This window comes from Pezoporus flaviventris, unplaced genomic scaffold (genome assembly GCF_033815535.1).
Source record: "Pezoporus flaviventris isolate CSIRO_AGI_PZ_B2104156 unplaced genomic scaffold, CSIRO_AGI_Pfla_v1 ptg000016l, whole genome shotgun sequence".
Taxonomy (NCBI): domain Eukaryota; kingdom Metazoa; phylum Chordata; class Aves; order Psittaciformes; family Psittacidae; genus Pezoporus; species Pezoporus flaviventris.
Window position 1 is genome coordinate 11,210,647 of NW_026892564.1, and position 19,601 is coordinate 11,230,247.

Genomic DNA, 19,601 nt, shown 5'->3' on the forward strand with positions numbered 1-19,601 from the left:
AACCCATAAGAATTATTTTATCTGCTCCACATATAATCACAATTTCTCAATCTCTAATTTATCCAGCCTGTATTTTAACCATTAGCTGCAATAAGCAATTAAAAATTCTTGAGAGCAAGTAACACTTTTAATGTTCCAAATAATTCTACTGTGGTACCACAGGAAAGCAGTATCTAAAATTTTCACTGTCAGAAACATCTTATCTAAATTCTAGATTCAAACTCCCAAATAGGTAATAAGAAGTTACAAAAAAGCCTGAGTGGTGTGCAACATATTTCAGAAGCACCATGCAAGTACTCACTTCAGCTGTGTTTCGCCTTTTCTTTGGGCTGCTGTCTCAGTCAATGCCTAAAATCCTAGGGAAGGAAATCAGTGGAATCCCACCAACGTATACCAGATGAAATTCCAGCCTTTTATTTTCAAAAGGTATACTTAGATTTTTTTACACGCAACAGAAATACAATGCTCACAATCAGGAGCAACTAGAAAATATCCACTGTCATCATGTCATATCTGCAATTAAATCATTACATGCAAACAGCAAGCTATAACTACTAATCAAGAAGAGTGACACTGGAACCATACATGGAAATAAATCTAAATTTTCTCTAGAGCCAATGGCACTGAATAAGCCACACAATTATAGTATTTTACTTTGTCCTTTTTCCTTTGCAATTCATAATAGTCCCATATGCTCAATAATCAGATCAGCAGAACCAACATTTCTGGCATTATATGGGTTAATGGGATTGTTAGCATTGATTTCAGTGGGAGAAGAATTAGGACAATGTTGAGTATGTCATCCATGGTGTTGGAAGTGTACCATTCATTTAGAGGATGTAGATAGGACCTGTGTCCTGTCCCAAACAAAACAACATCCAGTGTACAATCCAGAATGCTGAGACATAAGAGAAACCAGTAGGAGAAAGGAAGAGGCAAGAGCCGTCACTAAGTCAATGGGTCTGCTTTCTTTGCTTTACCTGCTTCTTGTTGATAAAAGAGCAGTGCTGCAAAAATAAAAATAACCCAACTGAAATCAATATGGCCCTGTCATTTTCATTCCAACATGAGAAAAGAATGAAACCTCAAACCACCATAAAAAACACAATTTTTGCAATTAAAACATCTTCTGCATTGCAACTCAATGAATCCAATGTGAATGAGGCATCTAAGATTCAAAATTTGTACTCAGACAAATTTCCAGCTACTTTAAAATATATTCTGTTTTGCTGGGAATCCTTATTAAAAGATCAGAATTATTAAATGGAGAGGTTTATTTCCCATGTAAAGTTCACCTTCACCTACTAGGTATTAGCATGAAGAGGACAGAAGTTCCATTTTGAAACACAACAGCAGTTGCCGTGTGGTGGCAAAACAGTTTGCATGCAAAGTCTAAGGGAAACAGTGGGATTGCAAAGTTATTGCCTAGTAGAGTCTGAAGATATCTGCTCTGCAGTGAGACACCTGCTAGTATATTAAGCTTAGCTTTAAAGAAAAATGTATTTGACATATTACTTGGTAGTGGTAGTGAACTACTGAGCTAAGAACAAATCTTACAGAAATAAAGCACTCTTTGAACTGCATATATTTGACTGAATTTGTACATTAATTTTAGTTCTGCCTTGTGTGGTTCTATAATACTTTTGAACCTAAACCCAGATATTGCTCAATATATTTTTAATGCACACAAAAAATGATGGAATGTTTTCTATAGATATTTGGATTGCACCTGCTAATTGTGACAGGTTGGCTGCTCATTCCTCTGCATTAATTTTAACTATGCCTAGGGATTGCTAACCAGGCAAAAAATCTCTGCTGTACTTTTTTGTAATACTTTTTTTCTGTAGAAGCCTCAGAATTGGAAAGAAATTAATGTTACTTACTATGGAAAAGGTCACCATAAACCACTTGAGAAAACTTATTTTAAGTATGATTGCATGTCACCGTGTCTAGTCCATAATGACCTGCAACATTCCTACAGTAACAATGAATAACAGATATGAAAGTAGTCACAGTGGAGCTTCAACTTCACCTACAAGTTATTTATTGCTCATATCAATTGAGAAGATTTTTCTCATGGCGTAAAAGACAACACAGTCACTAAAGCTGTATTTAATTTTGCAAAATGAAGGCACCTTAAAAACTATTAGCATTTACATTTGGCCATATGCTATTGTGTCTACCTAGCTACAGTAAGTGAACTATAAATGCATGTAGAGAAAGGGAAAGCAATAGTCAGAGGATGAGGGAGGAGGAGTAGGAGAAAGAGAAGAAGAATAAAATTTCGATGACAGCCTGCTTCATCCAGTAGGGACTCAGCTTTTTCCCAATGTCCTCTCTTGGCCTGAACAGAAGTAGATTTATTTTATTTCTGACATGTATTAAGTGTTAAGTAGAAGTTCAATCTTGCAGTCTTTGTGTTGGAAATATCCCCACTGACTTCTAAAGGGCTAATGGAAATTTTGATTGCACGAGGATGGTAGAATTGCACACAAAATGTGTACTTCCAGTGCTCTGTAAAGTCCATTGTGCTAGCTCATAGCAACAGAGGCACAGTTGTCACCGAGATCAGGAAAACAGTATAATTTTATTCCAAAAGAAAACATTTTCTTAAGTAGATAATCAGCCCACTGACGCTATCTGAGAATTCATACCGATCATTCTTCCTTTTAATAATTTCTATAATAAAGTGTAGGAGAAAATAGTCATAACTGAATTTCACATGCAACTAAATAAGAAGCTCACTGAAAGTGAATATGTACGCAATATCTGTAATGTGACTGACGTAGCACTGTAACGTTGTAACATTATGTAACATTGTCATAAATGGCATCCTGCTCTGATGAATCAAACTTAACAAGTGAAGTAAATCATGTGTTTTTCTTACTAATTGTTTTTGGTTTTGTAAGAAGCGTTAGCAACAAAGCAATAAAACAACACTTGATCCTAGCTGAAGGACAGCATGACTTCCTCCTAGTTGAGGCAATGCTGACTCTGAAATGTGGGCACCAGGGACATCACCAGCTATCCAGGTTCAGCAGCACCTACCATCATCAATCCTTGTAACTCTCCCTGCTGGGACCCCCTATGTGGCAAAAATGTAACTGTTAGAGCTGAAATCCTTATCTTCAAAAAGTCAATCTCAGACTGAATTCCTACCTAAAATGTCAGTCAAAACCAGACAGAAAACATGAAAAAATACTATATTTTACCTTTTCACTCTTTGAAAAGCTTTGCTGTCCGACACAATTGAAGCACAGGTCTAAAGGTCAGAAGGAAAGTGATCTTGTTTCAGGAACATGCTTTTTCCTAGTTCCGGTCAACTTTAGATGACTTAGCAGCTAGAGAGTCTCTGCCTCCCTGTACCAAGGGCTCACGGCTGCTCAAGCTTTGAGGGAGGTTAGAGCCCTGAAGCAGGAAGCAAAGTGCCTGTGCCTCCCTTCTCTTGGCAATTCCAAACAACTGGGGGAAAAGCCTGTCTGATCCAAACATTCCAGAGACAAAAAAACCAAGCAGAAGGGAGGGAAAGGAGTTACTATAACCAAATAGGAATATTCTGCTAATACAACACTTCAGGAAAAAGCTCTCTCTGCACAGCACCTATGTCAAATTGGGCAAAACCCCCCAGTGGTTATGACAGGTGGTGGCTGTAAGTGCGGGTGAATTGAGCCCTGTGGTCTGACATGTAGCAGAGCTAGACTCTTGTGACTGAACCTGATTTGAAGTGTGTTCTGAATATCTGAAATAGTTTATAATCCTAAATACTTTGACAGAACATTTTCTTGGGTTTCAAAACAGATAACAAAATTTCATGGATCTTTTCATTTTAATCACACTGGTCTAATTTCCACCCAAATATGCACCATTCTCACTGATTTATTTAAAGCAACACTAAGCATATGATCAACATTTTCTGGAGGCCTACCTTGGTGCCACTGGAAGCTGAGCTGCAGCCACACTGAGCACTCAGAGCTGATGGAGAAGCCAGTGGAAGCTGTGCTTCGAACACATAAACTTTTATGAGCCATAAGTGCTAAGACACATAGTAGGGAAATGTGCTGCACAAAGCATCTCCTACTGCATGCTCCATAGTCGTGTAAATTTTAACTTAAATTTCTGTGGACCTAGATTTCCATTTATAAAATGAGGCTAGCACCAACCCTTCCCTCCCTACAAGGTTCATGTCTTCTATTCCTGACCGTTGCTGACGCACTTTGATACCATACTGGGTGGCATTTAAGAAAATTCTATGTAGCAGTTAGGAACTGGGTCTACAAAGGAACTGAAAAGTATACAAAACTGTTTAACAGAAGGACAACTCAGTTAGCGTGGTCCTTTGTGAACTGAATCAGACACTGTCCTATATAGAAAACATTGGTAAATACATAACTGAAAATCCTGGTTAAGGGGCATACAAAAAAAAGGAAAAGAATGCAAAGATAAAATTAATTTTAGCATTTCTCAACAACTGTACATTTCAATTACGTATCTTCGAAGAGCTCTTCTTTAAACAGCAGCATTTTGCTATACACATAGTATACTCAAATCCTGTTAGATCTACAGGGAAGTCTTCCATTTTTGATAGTGATATCCGACTCTGGCCCTTACTATGCTGTACATCTTTAACACTTTCAAATGAAAAAATATTGTGACACTGCAACTTACAGAAGTTTAGAAGTTTATTATGTAAAATTTTACTGACCTACTTCAGTCATAGTGGAAAAAGCTACAGAAAAAGTCCATAAAACTAAATGCGTTCTAAAAATGTGAATCTAAAATCCAGGGTGATTTAAATTAGAAGCATGAGAAATGCTGAGGGGCCAGAAAAGGTTAAAGACTATCAATCTCATATGACATGCAGTGTAGAAAACAGTGATGTCAGCTCCTGTGAGATTTCCTGTGACTTCCTATGTCCTGCTTTTAACATGCTCAAGTTATCTTGTTGACAACTGTCAGTACAAAAGACAGTTTAAAAAAAAATAAAGGGATCAGTAGCTACTAACTTAAGGACAGGTCATAGCCAGTACGCCCATGGTGGTACTTTGATGTTCACCAAGGTCATACACTCTGTGTTCTAAACCAGAGGAGATGGGTACAGAATTAACTGAAAAGTACTTTCCCCAACATCTACTAAATGCTCGAGCTGTAATACCAGAGGTACTCCAGCTGTAATGATGCTCCTGCCTGGTGGTAAAATTTACATCTTTTCACTGAACAAAGGAAGACTTCAGGTAGTTCCATGTGCACTGTTTATCCGGGGAGAGCATCACAGCTCACTGCTTCACTGAGCCTGATCCTAAGGTATCTGGGGCTTTTTGGGGGGTTGTTTTTGTTTTGTTTGTTTGGGTTTTTTTTTGGGGGGGGGGGAGGTTACTGGTTTTATAGGGGTTTTTTTGTTGTTTTTATAGAAAACTCTATGAAGAAGTCTCTAATAACATCTCATTTTAAATACCATAGAGCTAACTGCTAAACAAACTGATAAGACAGCAAAATATATGAACATAGTTCTTGTACTACTAGATTCTTGGACAGAAGTGACAAACAATATGGAAAATGGCACATTAGAGCTCTATTTTACACCCAGAAAGTTTCTGATTGGGTTTCATATTGACTGCCACAATTCAAATAGAACACAGGCATGCACTGAGGTGTCTGAAAAGCGGGAAATACTAAGCAGTGTGGATGAAAGAAAGTCTAACTAGCCAGCTCTATGATAGTAAAAAGTGATTGAAATCTGAACCTTGCTGTATTTAACAGCCAGCACATCACATTTCCCCAGATGTCTCCTCTGAAAGGTTGACCAATTTGTTTCAATATAGTGGCCACTCAACAGCACCAAAAAAGACAGCGATATCCAAAGCACTATGGAAATTCTTCCTCCAAATGTACAATGTGAAGCCTAAAGTACAAAAGCAGTTAATTTATCACACAAGCAGAGATTCCTACAGTAACTAATTCAAACTGCTGATGATACACTAAATCAGAGTGAGTGATGAACACATACATAGCAGCAAGTGAAGTTCAAAAGGATACAGATCTATGTGATCAATGAGCTGCCACATGGCAAATGAAATGCAACGTTGACAAACGTACAGTAACAAGAGATGAAGCTCCAAAATAATCAAACCAAATATAAGAAAAGTTTAAATAAACCAGTGCAGAAATGTCTCATTACAGAGCTAGAGGTGACTCTTTACACACATCTAAGTACCAGACCTTCAAATCACTGATTTTCCTTTCCATATTTAATATGAAAAATACCCACTGTTAACTTGAAGAAGTGCCTTGCCATAAAGCAGTAAAACCCTCCAGGAAATGTAATACAGTGACACCAGTCATGTAAGCAACCATCTATTTCAAGCACACATATTAGGAACAACAGCCTACAGATGAATATCTCACACGCATCTGGTATTATATTGCATATTACTGCCCTGAGTGATGACTTAACAACAAGGCCAGCTTACAGCTTCTTCCTCTACTAGTCTATGCAGGTCAGAAACACAATCAGAGCAAGTGGTGATGACCTAGCCTCTTCAAACTGCAATTGCTGTACTAGCTGATTAATGGCTTTTTGACTGAAAAGCAACACCAGTTTGTAAGAGTACTGGCATTCAGTGATGTTCACCTCCCAAATTTCCCTGGAGCATAAGAAACTTTGCACATCATGAAAGATATCAGGACTTTTAAAAAGAAAGAGATCACCTACTGTGATAAGGAAGGGTTTTTATTAGACATTTTCTACAAAAATAATAGATGTGACTTTCTCATATGCAAAGTATTACCAGCTGTGGCTATTACTGTCATTATTCAATTATTCGTTACAGCTACTATAAATACGTTCTCTTTTAGTTTTGTCTATGAAGTGCTATGTGAAAACAATGATAAAGTTCTCTCTTTGTTACTATCTTTTCTATTTGAAAATTGTCATATGTCCTTGAAGGGCTTCCAGAAAATCATACCTTCACTAGGTAGTCTCTTGGCTGCAGTTTTATTGTGGAACTTCCACACTTTAATAACATGGTCTTTCATGGTATTATTTGCCATGATCGAAAGAGGCCTGTTATTCTTGACTGACATGAATCACTCCAAAGCCATCTACACTTTAAAACTGACCACCTCTACTAGCTCCTTGCAGACTCCTCAACAGAATGGTTTGATGAACTGTGCACCTTTGTACCTTTGCTTCAGCTTGTATTCCTTGTTAAATAATATCTAACAAAGAGGCCTACTCTCCTTCATCAACATTTTCCTTCTTTTTAATAAAATTGCTTGTTTTCTTTGACATATAAGAAGATTTCTTGATCTGCTTTTCAAATAAGTCCACCTGCCAGGTGATAGCATGTAATTAGATTAAGAAAAAAATGGTAAAGAATGAAAAAGGTGGCTATCCCATTTACTTCTTGCTCTAAATCTTACCTTTTCAATACCTTAACCTACAGGTCAGTATATTTGTTGTAGCTTCTCTCATATAAAAGCTCTAATTCTGTAGCTCTTAATTAGATGATGAATCATACCTTGATTCTGATGAAACCACAAACACTGGACACACAAACACAAATAAAGGGCTATTCATTTTGGTTTATGCTAGTATAATAAGACTACAAGAATACTCTTTTTCATCATCTATGAAACACTTAAGGACATCCCTAATACACTAAAAAGAACTGGAATAAGATTAATACTGGAAATCACACACAGCAGAGAGGAAACAGTCTAGAAACAAAAAAGGAGGGCTAAGGAGAATCTCCATCCTTTATTGGATGCAGGGAGAAACATAATGACAAATGATGAGGAAAAGGCTGAGGTACTTAATGCCTTTTTGCCTCAGACTTTAATAGTAAGACCAATTTTTCTCAGGGTACCCTGAGCTGAAAGACAGGGATGGGGAGCAGAACAAAGCCCCCATAATCCTAGCGAAAATGGTCAACAACCTGCTACACCACTTCGACATACACAAGTCTGTGGGGCTAGATGGGATGCACCCAAGGGTACTGAGTGAGCTGGCAGAAGTGTTCACCAAGCCACATTCAATCATTCATCAGCAGTCCTGGCTAACCAGGAAGGTCCCAGCTGACTGGAAGTTAACAAATGTGACACCCATTTACAAGTAAGACAGAGGACACAGGGAACTACAGACTCTTTAAAACTACCTGAAAGGAGGGTGCAATGAAGTGGGGGTCAGTCTTTTCTCCCAAGTGGTAAGTGACAGAACAAGTGAAAATGGCCTGAAGTTATTCCAGGGGAAGTTTAGGTTGGATATTAGAAAAAATGTCGTCCCCTAAAGGGTTGTAAAGCACTGGAACAGGCTGTTCAAGGAAGTGGTCAAGTCACCATCCCTGTGGATATTTTAAAGATGTGTAGATGAAGCATTGAGGGACATGGTTTAGAGGTAGACTTAGAAGTGCTAGGTTAATGGTTGGACTCTATGATCTTAAAGGCCTTTTTGAACCTAAAGGATTCTATGATTCTATTAACTGTTGTGTTCTATGTACTGGAGGCTAATGAAAAATAAAGCAAACAAGATAAAGCAAAGGTCCTTAAGAACTCAGTTACTCAGCAAGTCACCAGAATAATCCAGAAGAAATGAACCATCAAGTGCACTTTCAGAGTATGTGTTATTTGAAGAGATTTATAAGTAGTAGTAATACTTGATTTTGCAGCTATCCTTCAGAAAGGACATTCAGCTGAACACTAGAATTTCATGATAAAACTGGATTCAAGACACCATAATGCTAAATCCCAAGTGATGGTATCAAGGCTAAAGGGCTAAGAAGCCTAAACCAATGCATGATAGAAAGGGTAAATTATAGTCCTTCATTTCCCCTTACCATCAGTAAAGTTAGGCTCCTAACTCCATAATGCAGGAGCACTATCTTGGATCCATAAGCCACAAAGAATTAAATGATTGACAGACATTTCCAATTTTATAATTTGTAGCTTATTTACTTTATTTTTTGTTTTGTTCAACTTGGAGACATTCATATGGAAAATCTCTGTCTGGATTTCAGTTTTTATAAAACTTATCTTCCTTCTGAACTGATGCAAGACCTCCATTAGTCAGATTTTCAGTTAGATTTTTCATAGACTTCCATTAGTAAACAGAAGAGTTTCTACTTAGAGGAGACCTGGTGAAAAGCAGAAATAATAGGAAACCACTAAAATGAAAAAAACAAAGCTCCATTACAACTTTACAGTAATTATGATTATTTCATCCCTTGCATAGGCTTATTCTTTGATCTGAACTTTTTCAGCAATTTATTTCAAGACTACTTCCACACTGTTATTTCTCAGGCAAATATAGAAGCAAATAGGAAAATGGGTTTGAGATTTACACATTAAAACTTCCCCTTTCTAAAACTCTGAGTGAAATGCTTTTTTGGGGAAAAAGTGCTACTGAATTTCCACATTAATGGATCTTTGCAGGCAAAAGTTTCTTGCTGGAATATGGAGTTTGCTGGACTAAGGACAGAAGTATTATTGGCTTAAATGAGATGAGGGTTATGATATATGTTGACATATACAAAATTTCATGAAGGAAACTTTTGATCTCAAGATTTCTTATCTGGATAAGAAGATTAACTAACTTATTCACTTATGTTCTGACCTGGTGTTACAACTAAGAAAATGATCCGACTGGGTCCTGTGAATAAGTTATGCTGCAAACTCTGAATGTCCTGTAAACTCTCCTGTATTTTCCCAGAAGTTTTCCTTTCATTGAATACTGCATGGAACACATCTCTCTGACATAACCAATGCATTTATTTAACTTTTGTTTTATATTTTATCTTCCAATTTATTTTGGTTAGAAGTAGAATTACTCTGTTAAAAAATGACCTGATCTTAGACATAGTTTATTTAAATTTCGGAATGAAAAGCTTACTAAGAACAGATAAGATTGATTGCTCTTTCCATCTTAGCATAATTGTATTTCAGGTGAACATCAATTTACTTTAAAGGACACTTCTAAGTAGCAGGCTGCATCATACATAATTCATCAATCACAGCTGCCTGTAACTTGATTTACTCAAGCAGATTTCAATGGAATAGAGGGAGTTGCATTGTTTTTTATCCTTTGGATTGTTTGTTTTTAAATAGTTTACAAAACATTCATTTGTGCTGAATTATTGCTTCGTAATCAGCATGTTGAATTTCTTTTCATACAGAAATGCTACCTCTTTAAACTTTTTTTAAAAGGCAGAGTGAGTTTTCAAAGCACCCTTAAGGCAGAGAGCACTCCATGCTTATCTAAGGCAAAAAAAAAAGCTCAAGGATTTTGCTATGGGGAAAGGGAAAGCAAAAATATTTATCTGAAAAGCATCATTAATTTTAGGGTTGTGTATTTTCTAGCTGGCTTGACATCATGTTAGATATTATTTGTTAGACCAGCACGCATATGTAATTGAAGAGAAGTAGCTCTTTCCTCAGCTAGTCCTTCATGCAGGTGTTACATGGCTAAAATGGCTTTCACATGGCAGTTTACAGAAAACCATGTGCCACTTAAAGCGCCATTACTCGATACACCCAGAAATATAGCTGAAACTAGGAGCACTAAAATGCATGTTATATACTTAGCATCTTCCATCTTCAGGAACATGTTGGTGCCTCAGATGGTCCTGAAGTAAAGAAATATTTCCAAAAATAGATGCAAATAGAGTTTTAAAAGAAAAAAGGAAGAGCTAGAAACTGCTAGAAATGCACACCTACACAAAGACAGAAATGCCTTTACTTACTTGTAAGCCCATTTGAAACACAGAGTGACCCATAAAGTTAGCCAACATTCGAATTAGAGCTGCACCCTGTGAGAAATAATAGAAGGAAAAAAAAAAAGTTACCGTTTTTGCATGTCAATATTACACAACAGTAACAATCTGAAATAGGCATTTCCATCCAACATTATCATCTTGGAACACTGTCAGTAATATGATCTTTATTTGTGCTGGAATGAAAGACAGAGAAGAAAATGCAAATACTTACAAGAAAAAGTGAGCAAGTAGACTGATCTTGTTAATATCCTGACCCATATACTGAAAAAGGCACAGGTCATAAGACATACTCTCCGCTGCTGGAGCACGGATGTGTCAGCTCCACAGCTGATTGCCCCCAGCCCTTCTGTGCACGCTGCAGTACTGCACGGTTTCAAATGAGGGCAGAAAATAATGTCCATGCTGAATTCTATTACAGTGATTACTCATAATATTTTTACTTTCATTATGCTCTTGCAAATCAAGACTTAGTGATACTACTTTCCTTTGTAAAAGCCTTCAAGATCTAATGATTGGGAAGTGGATCATTTTTGTAAGAAGATGTAGATATACCTATTTGACTTATTAATAGTCAGCTTATCTCCCAGAATCCATGCAAAGAGGTTAAATACTTGTCTAACAACTTGTCTTTACCTACCTATGCCAGTATTTATCCCTTATCCCCTTCAGGCAAAGCTGAGAGATCTAAAAGATTTCTTTTGTTTTACAGGTGATTCTGATTCCCACTACTTACATCAAGAAATGAATAGGTACGCACTAGAGTAACTTTTTTTAAGGCACCCCCTTTGTGTTTTCTCATTCCCTCTCAGAATCACAATTGCTGTCTGTTTTTCTCTTGCACAAGTGCTCTGTTTCAAGTAGAAATATCTTTGCAGATCTGATTTGATGATTTAGCTAGAACATCCCACTTTGCAATCCAATTTCCAGACAACCTCCCTTCCAATCCCATTAATCAAGTGTTATACTTAGCACTGATCACTGCACAAGAGGGAGGCCCCTTTTGATTTAAAGTCATTAAATCAAAGGCCATAAGAAAACATGATGCTAGAACTCAACAACCTCATCTATAGACATAAGTTAAGCAATTAGGCAAATAATCAGAAAATAAATAAACAAATAAATTAACATTTCACAGACTGAAACCCTCACATGTTCTAAAGCCAAAAGGGCTATTACAACAATGTAATCGGACTTCCTGCATTAATAAAGGTCAAACAGTAATTTAGGCAGCAAAAAATCTATTGCTTTCTCTTTACACAATAGCATCTATTTTAGGAAGATTCAAGAACAGGAAAATTTTTCACAGCACTACATAACTTGTCACAACTAATATCTACTCACAGTGAAAATGTTCCCATTTTTACTAATTTGAATTTGTCTGGCTTCAGCTTTCAAAACAGAATTTTATGCCTTTTCCTCCTCCCTTAAAGTTCAGAGCAGTTTTGAAATTTAACCACTGTTCAATTTTTAGACCATTTTACACATGTTCCACTCCTTTTTTGTATAGTGATTATTTCTGAAGTACCGAAGGGATTACCTGTAATAACCAACATTTGAAATAATGACATAAGCCAAAAAGATTCATAAATTACTAGTAAATTGTAAGAAAACACCACAAGTTCTTAACATAGGCAGTAGCAAGTAATACAGAGTTAGGAAAGAAACTGAAGAAACAATAAAAGAAATAAACCAGAAAAAAAAGTCATTGATTGAGGAAATATCTGTGGTTGCTTATAAGAAGTGAACAGTAAATAAACCAAAAGATTGCGTTTGCATTATTAACATTATGTTATGTTTTTATGGTGGTACATACGGTATGGTGGTACCAGGAGACCAATCATGCCTGGAACTCACAGCAGCATAGAAAATAATCACTACCAAAGTACATTATTACCTGAACAGACAAGACCATAGGTAAGAAAGCATTATTACTGTGCTTTTACTGGAGGAACGGAGTAAGTAAAGTACTGAGATGCTTAAATAGATAAAGAGGAGATAATCCTGTCTAAGAAGATAAACGGATTATTAAAACATCAATTAAATGGATAAATTCTATTTATCCTCTAAGTAACTTGGGCAGGACAACCCAAAACATCTGTAGCAGAACAAAAAATATATAAAATATAAAAGGGATCAGCTTAAATCCTTAACAACAAAAAATTTTTCCACTCATCACACAACCCTTTTCCTGCTCACTTTTTAGTATTCCAGGGTCCCCTTGTTTTTTTCTCACAGTTTAGATTTCACATAGTAGCAATGGACATATATTTGTATAGGCACCTTAACTCTACTGATTTCTTTGAGAAGTAAGCAGGATATACCTTCATACACTCTTGCCCATAGAGTCTTTTTCTATCCAGAGACCAAGAACATTAGATACATGTAAAAATACTCCTCATATATATATATATATACATACATATATATACATATATACATATATATATATACACATACATATATATATATGTATATATAAAATTCCTCTCACTGGTGACATTTAACCACTCATTGGGTGGAACTATGACTCGCCTTTACACAGCAACCAAATAAAAAAGCAAGCAAAGACTGAATAGGAGATCCAAGGCACAAACTGGACAAATCTTTCAGGATTGATCCCTTTTCACAGCTTCTTTAGAAGTACTTTCTACCAATTAATGACCTTCAGGAAACTCAGAAGTCCCACTTACAGCTTGCAGAACAACATGCTTCTCCCAGTTCTGCCATCTTCTCCACACCTTCTTGATTTATTTGAGGAAGGGATTATAAAGATAAAGGGGAAACCAGAAAGAGGAAAAAACTGCTGGGGGGAGAAGGGAGGAGAAACAGGAGCAAATGCAGCCCTTGGTGTGGAGGGAGAAGAGATGAGAGGAAAAAAAGGAAGAAACCACTCATTTCACCTTTCTTGAACTTTGAAAGCAGGAAAAACAGTAAGAAGAGGAAAAACAATCAATACACTCCCAGCTCTGGGAAGGAATGGGAAAGGGACCAAACATTGGGCATTCTGATTGGAGATAAAGGGAAATAGGTTTGCAAGCAGCAGGATAAAATGCAAGAGGTATGCACAGTAACTGGCAAAAGGAGAGTGGCTTACTACAAAAGAAAGTACCAAATGGAATTTTCTTTAACAGGAAAAATAAAAAGATTTACATATGAACCCCCAAAAATATTACTACTGTGTACAACACAGTACTGTGATATAGCCACACAGAAGGGGATACATCTGACTTAATGCAGTTATCTGTAGCATCTGTGGCTACAATTACTTCAGTTGCTTAGACTTCCTTTACAGTCAATGGCCAGCACCAGTCACTTCTGAGAGCACTGAATCTCATCTTAAAGTAGACCTCCAAATAGATCAGGAGAACCGTAGCCTAAAAGCACCCATCTCTTGTAATTCATTCTAAAAGCAGCCTTGGGTGACTAGCTTATACATACATATCTGGACTGCAGACATCTAAAGTGAGGTGAGAAGAATTCAATGCATTGCCCAAAAAGGACACACAAAGATTGATTCTCAACTCTGCTACAGAAGTTCTGTACTAGTAAGTAGTTCCCAAGAATTTCTGAATCGTGGAGTCAGAAAACTGGTGTGACACCATTCTTTTTATATGTCAACATACATCATAGCTTGGTTTACTCTACATGTCACATGCCAAGCAAACAGCAAAGCAAAGTACTTGAAATAATGAACTGATAAAGCAATTGCAGTGAAGGAGACAATATAAAAATCAGTAAGCCAGCACAGAGAATTATACAGAAGCTAGGAGGCAAGGAGCCATGTATAAAAAGATAGAAATGAGCTGGGAACTCTTTCAGCATTAATTTTTTAAGGACCAAAAATTATGTCGGGACTCTAAAAATTGCTCTTGAGAGAAAAATGTCACCAACACAAAACAGAAACCATAAACTACAAATGACTCTTGCAAAGGTGAAATAATCTAGTGCCTTGTAAATGCACTGGAGTCGGGGACAGAAAAGAGACCATAAAAGATTGACCTATCATAACTCTTCTGTCCTCCTTCACACTTAAAACTTGTCATTTTTTCCTAGAACATGAAATTTTCCTTTTTATTTCTGTGTTTGTGGGTTTTGTTGATTTTAACTGTAGGATTGAAATTCATCTGACTGAGAAGATGCCTTCACTGCATCTATCTGGTGCTTACTCAGTTGTATACAGCTGAGCCAGCTGCCTAGACTCCTTTTAAAGGCACTGGAGAGAGAAGTGAGCATTTCAGCTCATCCTGATTCATCTCATCCAAAGACATGCATCTAAAACAGAACACATGAATTTCGGCCTAAAAGTGCCTGTTTATCTTCATTGATGATGCAGGAAGGTTAAAGGACCAGTCAATTGCACCAGTCAATACAGTGAATATCCCAAGTGAGGTGACATGAATCCCCATGAAGATATTTTATCCTGCAACTTACAGAGCAACCTTAGAAAATGGGAAAACACAAACAGTGCAAAAACACCTCCCTGAGTTTGAAGAGTCTGAGACAGCATTGTGCAGACTCCCCTATCCATTTATCCCATGTAACGCCAAATACTAGTAATAATAATATACACAAACCTCAATATATCTCCACTGAATGTCTACCTTCCCATCCTTGCTTATCAATGAAAGCTGTTTATTTTGATTTAGTTCATAATGATCACTTCTGTGACATAAAATATAAAATCAGGAAGTACCCTGATAGGAAAAACACCACCATGCTATTTAAGGTGTAAATGAGGAGTGAGGTGCTTAGGAGAGGAGCATTGGACAATCAGCAAAAACTATGTAAGTGAATTTCTAAAAGAAATATAATAATTTAGAAGGTCCATTTTCCACAAAACCTCCACCCATCCATTTTTCTGCCTCCTCTCTCATTTAAAAACAAAACAATAAAAAAAATAAAAAACACCCCCACCAACACTGGATACAGGTGATTTATTAACATTCTTTTATTGTGCAGCAGTTAGAGCAGTCAAAATCAGGCTTCATTAATATGTAATAGTAGTGTTTGGTTTTCAAATACAATAGGACACAGATAGGAGGCCTAGAGTTATTTTTCTGTATGCTGGTATCCCTGCTATTTAAGATTATGGTTCCTTTCTCTTTAGCTAAAGGAAATGTGAGTTACTTAATCCTTTACTTCAATTACACTATATTTCATTCACATTATAATTAGAGCTATTATTATCAATAATAACTTCTTATAATCACCTTCATCTTCATTGATTAAAACAAGGCTCAGACCACAACAGGCACTCACAAAGTTACCATTCTTTCACAAAGAGCTCCCGATTTAAAATGAGAATCAATATACAAAAGTTGATGGCTACTAATATATACCTGATACATACCAGTATTCTTTTTGTTTAATGTATCTGTCACATTGCCCACACATTAAACATTCCCTCCTTAAACTATTTACCTTGAGCTACAGGCAAGGTGCCTTGTAAAAGACTTTTTTTAAATCCTGTGTGTACTGACTCCCTGCAAGAACTCCAGCTGGTTAGTGAGTCAGAATCTCCCTTTGCAGCATGCACGTCCAGGCAAGACCAACATATTTATCCATGTGCTCAGTTATGTTACTCTTTATTTGCCATAGAGATTCCCACCTTGATGGAGAAGGACGTCAAACTCATCAGCCTATAGCTCCCAGGACTTTCTGCACATTACCCCAGCAATTGTCAGGCACAGTAGTCATTTGTGAGGAAGGTCTACATCCCACTGCCAGAAGTTGTGCAGCTCTATACACGGTCACCTTCAAAAGGTGCAGGTGGATGCCACTCAGATCTGCAGACTTCCTAACTACTAATTCAGCTCTTTTAGTTGGTGTTTTCCATATACTTATCTCCAACTGATCGTTCCTGCAAGCTATCTGTTACAAAGAATAACATGAGCAAGGTAATCAACCCATTCTTCAACAGGAAAGTCTGATACAAATAAATCATTGCACTTCTCTGATATATCTTTAAGAATCTGAGTCTCCCTTTTACACTTTGGCAATGACATAGCCCCTTACTTATTATCAAGTAAGCCAGAGCCATACTTGCCGTATATACACACCCAAGTCAGGCACGAACTACCGTAGCAGAAACACTTAAGATCACACAAAAACTGCCAAATTTTGGCTAATATGTTTTGAGTAATGGTTGAAATGTATCTTTTCTTCTTGAAACATGCTGAAGAAAGATTTTTTTTTAAAACTGCAAGTGTAATAAAAGCAGCATACAGGTTGGTTTTTTTCTTAAAAATACTGGAACATAATTTTACAGTACTCTGTCAAATAAAAACCTAAGGGTATCAACAATCAAATGGGATCTTAAGTAATTTAGTATAATTTCATTTTAGCCCAAAGTTTCTGAATTAATACATTATTCTTTATTTCTCAAAATCTTAGATAATTCTGTGATTTTAAGTTCATTTCAAATATTAGAAGAGCATATTACCAAGCACTCATACAAAGAATACACATTTACGCATTATGCCACTAGCCAAAAAATAATATCCAAGTCACGTTTTCCAACACAATCATTCTTTGTTGGTACTAAGCAACCACAGCTGGATGCCCCATGAAATTTAGCTTATTGGGAAAAACACAGCATGAATTAAAATGAAAGAACAATGTACATCAAATATGTAGAAAAAATGTGGCATTTAAAAAAGAACTCTTACATAAAATTCTAAAACTAAAATAAAATCTGTTGAATACTGGAGAAATGTAATATAAAAAATGTTTTGACTAAGTCACATCTGCAGAATTTGCTCAAATGTAGATACAGAATAGTCTATAGATACGTAAATGAATTATCTAAAAACTTGGTCAACTGAGATGCTGTGTTACGCTACACAGTACACTAGTAGTGCACTGAATTAAGTGTACTGTTACCCTCCACACGTTAAAGAAGAGGAACAAGAAATGGGAGAAATCTGTCTGTAATGTCTGTTGAGCGACTGGAATGACGTTAAGCAAAACGAAGGACATCCTTCAGTTCTCTTGCAAGAATAACTGAAAAATGGACAACCACTTTCAAATCCAGGGGTTGCATTTAAACTGTGCTTCCTTAAGCAAACTTATTGACCATACACTTGTTTTTTTTCTAAAAAGAAGTCCAACCATTACTCAAGTTCCCACGCAGAAGATCATGCTGAGATGTATTTTACCTTCCCACCTTTGTCATCTGAACTGTCTTTCCTGATATGCAGCCTTATTCTGCGGAACAAGAGTGCCCTGTTCATACCATCAGTTATAACAGTACTGTGGCAGGCTCCTGAGAAACCTCTGCTAAAGTCCTTCTATTGAGTTGTAAGAGCAGAGATAACTGCAAAGACTTCTCTGGAATTCTTCCACTGCCTCTATGCAGAATATTTCATCTCTGGGAACTGCAGAAGTACTCACTGAGAAATTATTTTCAGGGAATTAATTAGACTGTATCATGAGTCACCAGCACTATATCCCCCTCTCATTTTCAGAAATTGAGCACCATAATATACCAGCTTAGCTATTTCCTGTATTCTCCAATGGCACCTCCAAACACTACAAGAAAAATGAAGCTTAATTCATGTGAATTTGATGAGTGTGAATGTTTCCTTATTTGATTAGGTTAACAGAACTCATTTGTTTAAATGAGTAAACATGTGCCTATGATTTCTTCCCTGTGGCATAAATGTAAAATGTTCAGATGAATTCCTAGAGGCTTTCCCTTTGGAAAACCCACATAAAAGCTGTAAGAAGAAGTAAGGAAGGAGATAGGTATATGCAGACTATGCAGCACAGTAGTACAAAATGTGACAATATGTGACTTATCCTTAAGCACGCAAGCAACCCAACTTAAATACTAGAGCTTATACACATAAAATCAAACAACTATGTACTTGGCTGAATTTGGATCTCAGTGGTTTCCCTGAACTTGATAATAAATTGTTAAAAACTAAGGGACTGCATTCATTAAAATGAGCTCAAAGTAAGTATTCCTATTTGATTTTAACAGTACAGACTATTAAAAAAAATAAACATCAGTCTTTTAATTCGTCTTCCTTACTTTCTAAGTAATACAGAATTTCCAGTTGATATTTGCTTATCGAGCAGTGCACACTCACAGGTTAACCCGTTGCTAATACTCAGCAATAAAACTGGGATATATTTTAATAAACAAATTAAACTTACACTATTTTTAAAACTTTACTTACAGTGTAGAGGAGCTAGTATTTTTAAAATCAGCATCTATGCCTATAAACCTGTAATGAACTGTGCTAAATCATCAAAGATGTGTAAAGGCACCTTATGTTGTTTTTATAGATTGTAAGGCCATTTATCTGATGGCAAAACACCACTGAAAAAGCAACATTATATTCAAGGAGAGATTTTCACTGGGAAATCATAATCATTTTCTATTCTGACAAACACAGCTGTTCTAGGACGGGATAATACCAAAATGGTCAGATGGTAAAATGAGCTTTGGCAAATTATTTGTCTTAGCCAGAAATTCTGTTGTAAATTTTAGGACTATGACACAAAGAATAAAATCTGGGGGTAAATGACCATAACTAATCATGCTCTTCAGGTGGATATTGTCATATTATTTTCCTTGAATAATAAAACGTTATCAGTTGCCCAGACAAAATGCTATTAGAACACCATTAACAACAGGAGTATTATTTAGCCTCAACACAAAAATCTTTTTTACATGTTTTGACAGCACTAACAAGGACAAAAGCATGTAATACTTTTTCCATAACTCTTTGTATGAGGAAATCTTCAAAGATGGACATACACAGGAACTTGATGACATTATTTACACAGAGAGGCCATCATCAAGTACTGAACCATAGAATCATACAA

General features: G+C 36.5%; 1 protein-coding gene across 2 annotated transcripts in view; it reads right to left on the reverse strand.

Moving 5' to 3' along the window:
- Positions 1 to 19,601, reverse strand: part of TRHDE (thyrotropin releasing hormone degrading enzyme) — a 685,146-nt gene that overhangs the window by 552,847 nt on the left and 112,698 nt on the right. For both annotated transcript variants that reach the window (XR_009743632.1, XM_061454791.1), the window contains exon 7: positions 10,734 to 10,799. Coding sequence is in view for 1 of the 2 variants with exons in the window: in XM_061454791.1 (XP_061310775.1) it covers positions 10,734 to 10,799 (66 nt within the window). In the remaining variant the exon portion in view is untranslated. The remainder of the gene's footprint in view (positions 1 to 10,733; positions 10,800 to 19,601) is intronic.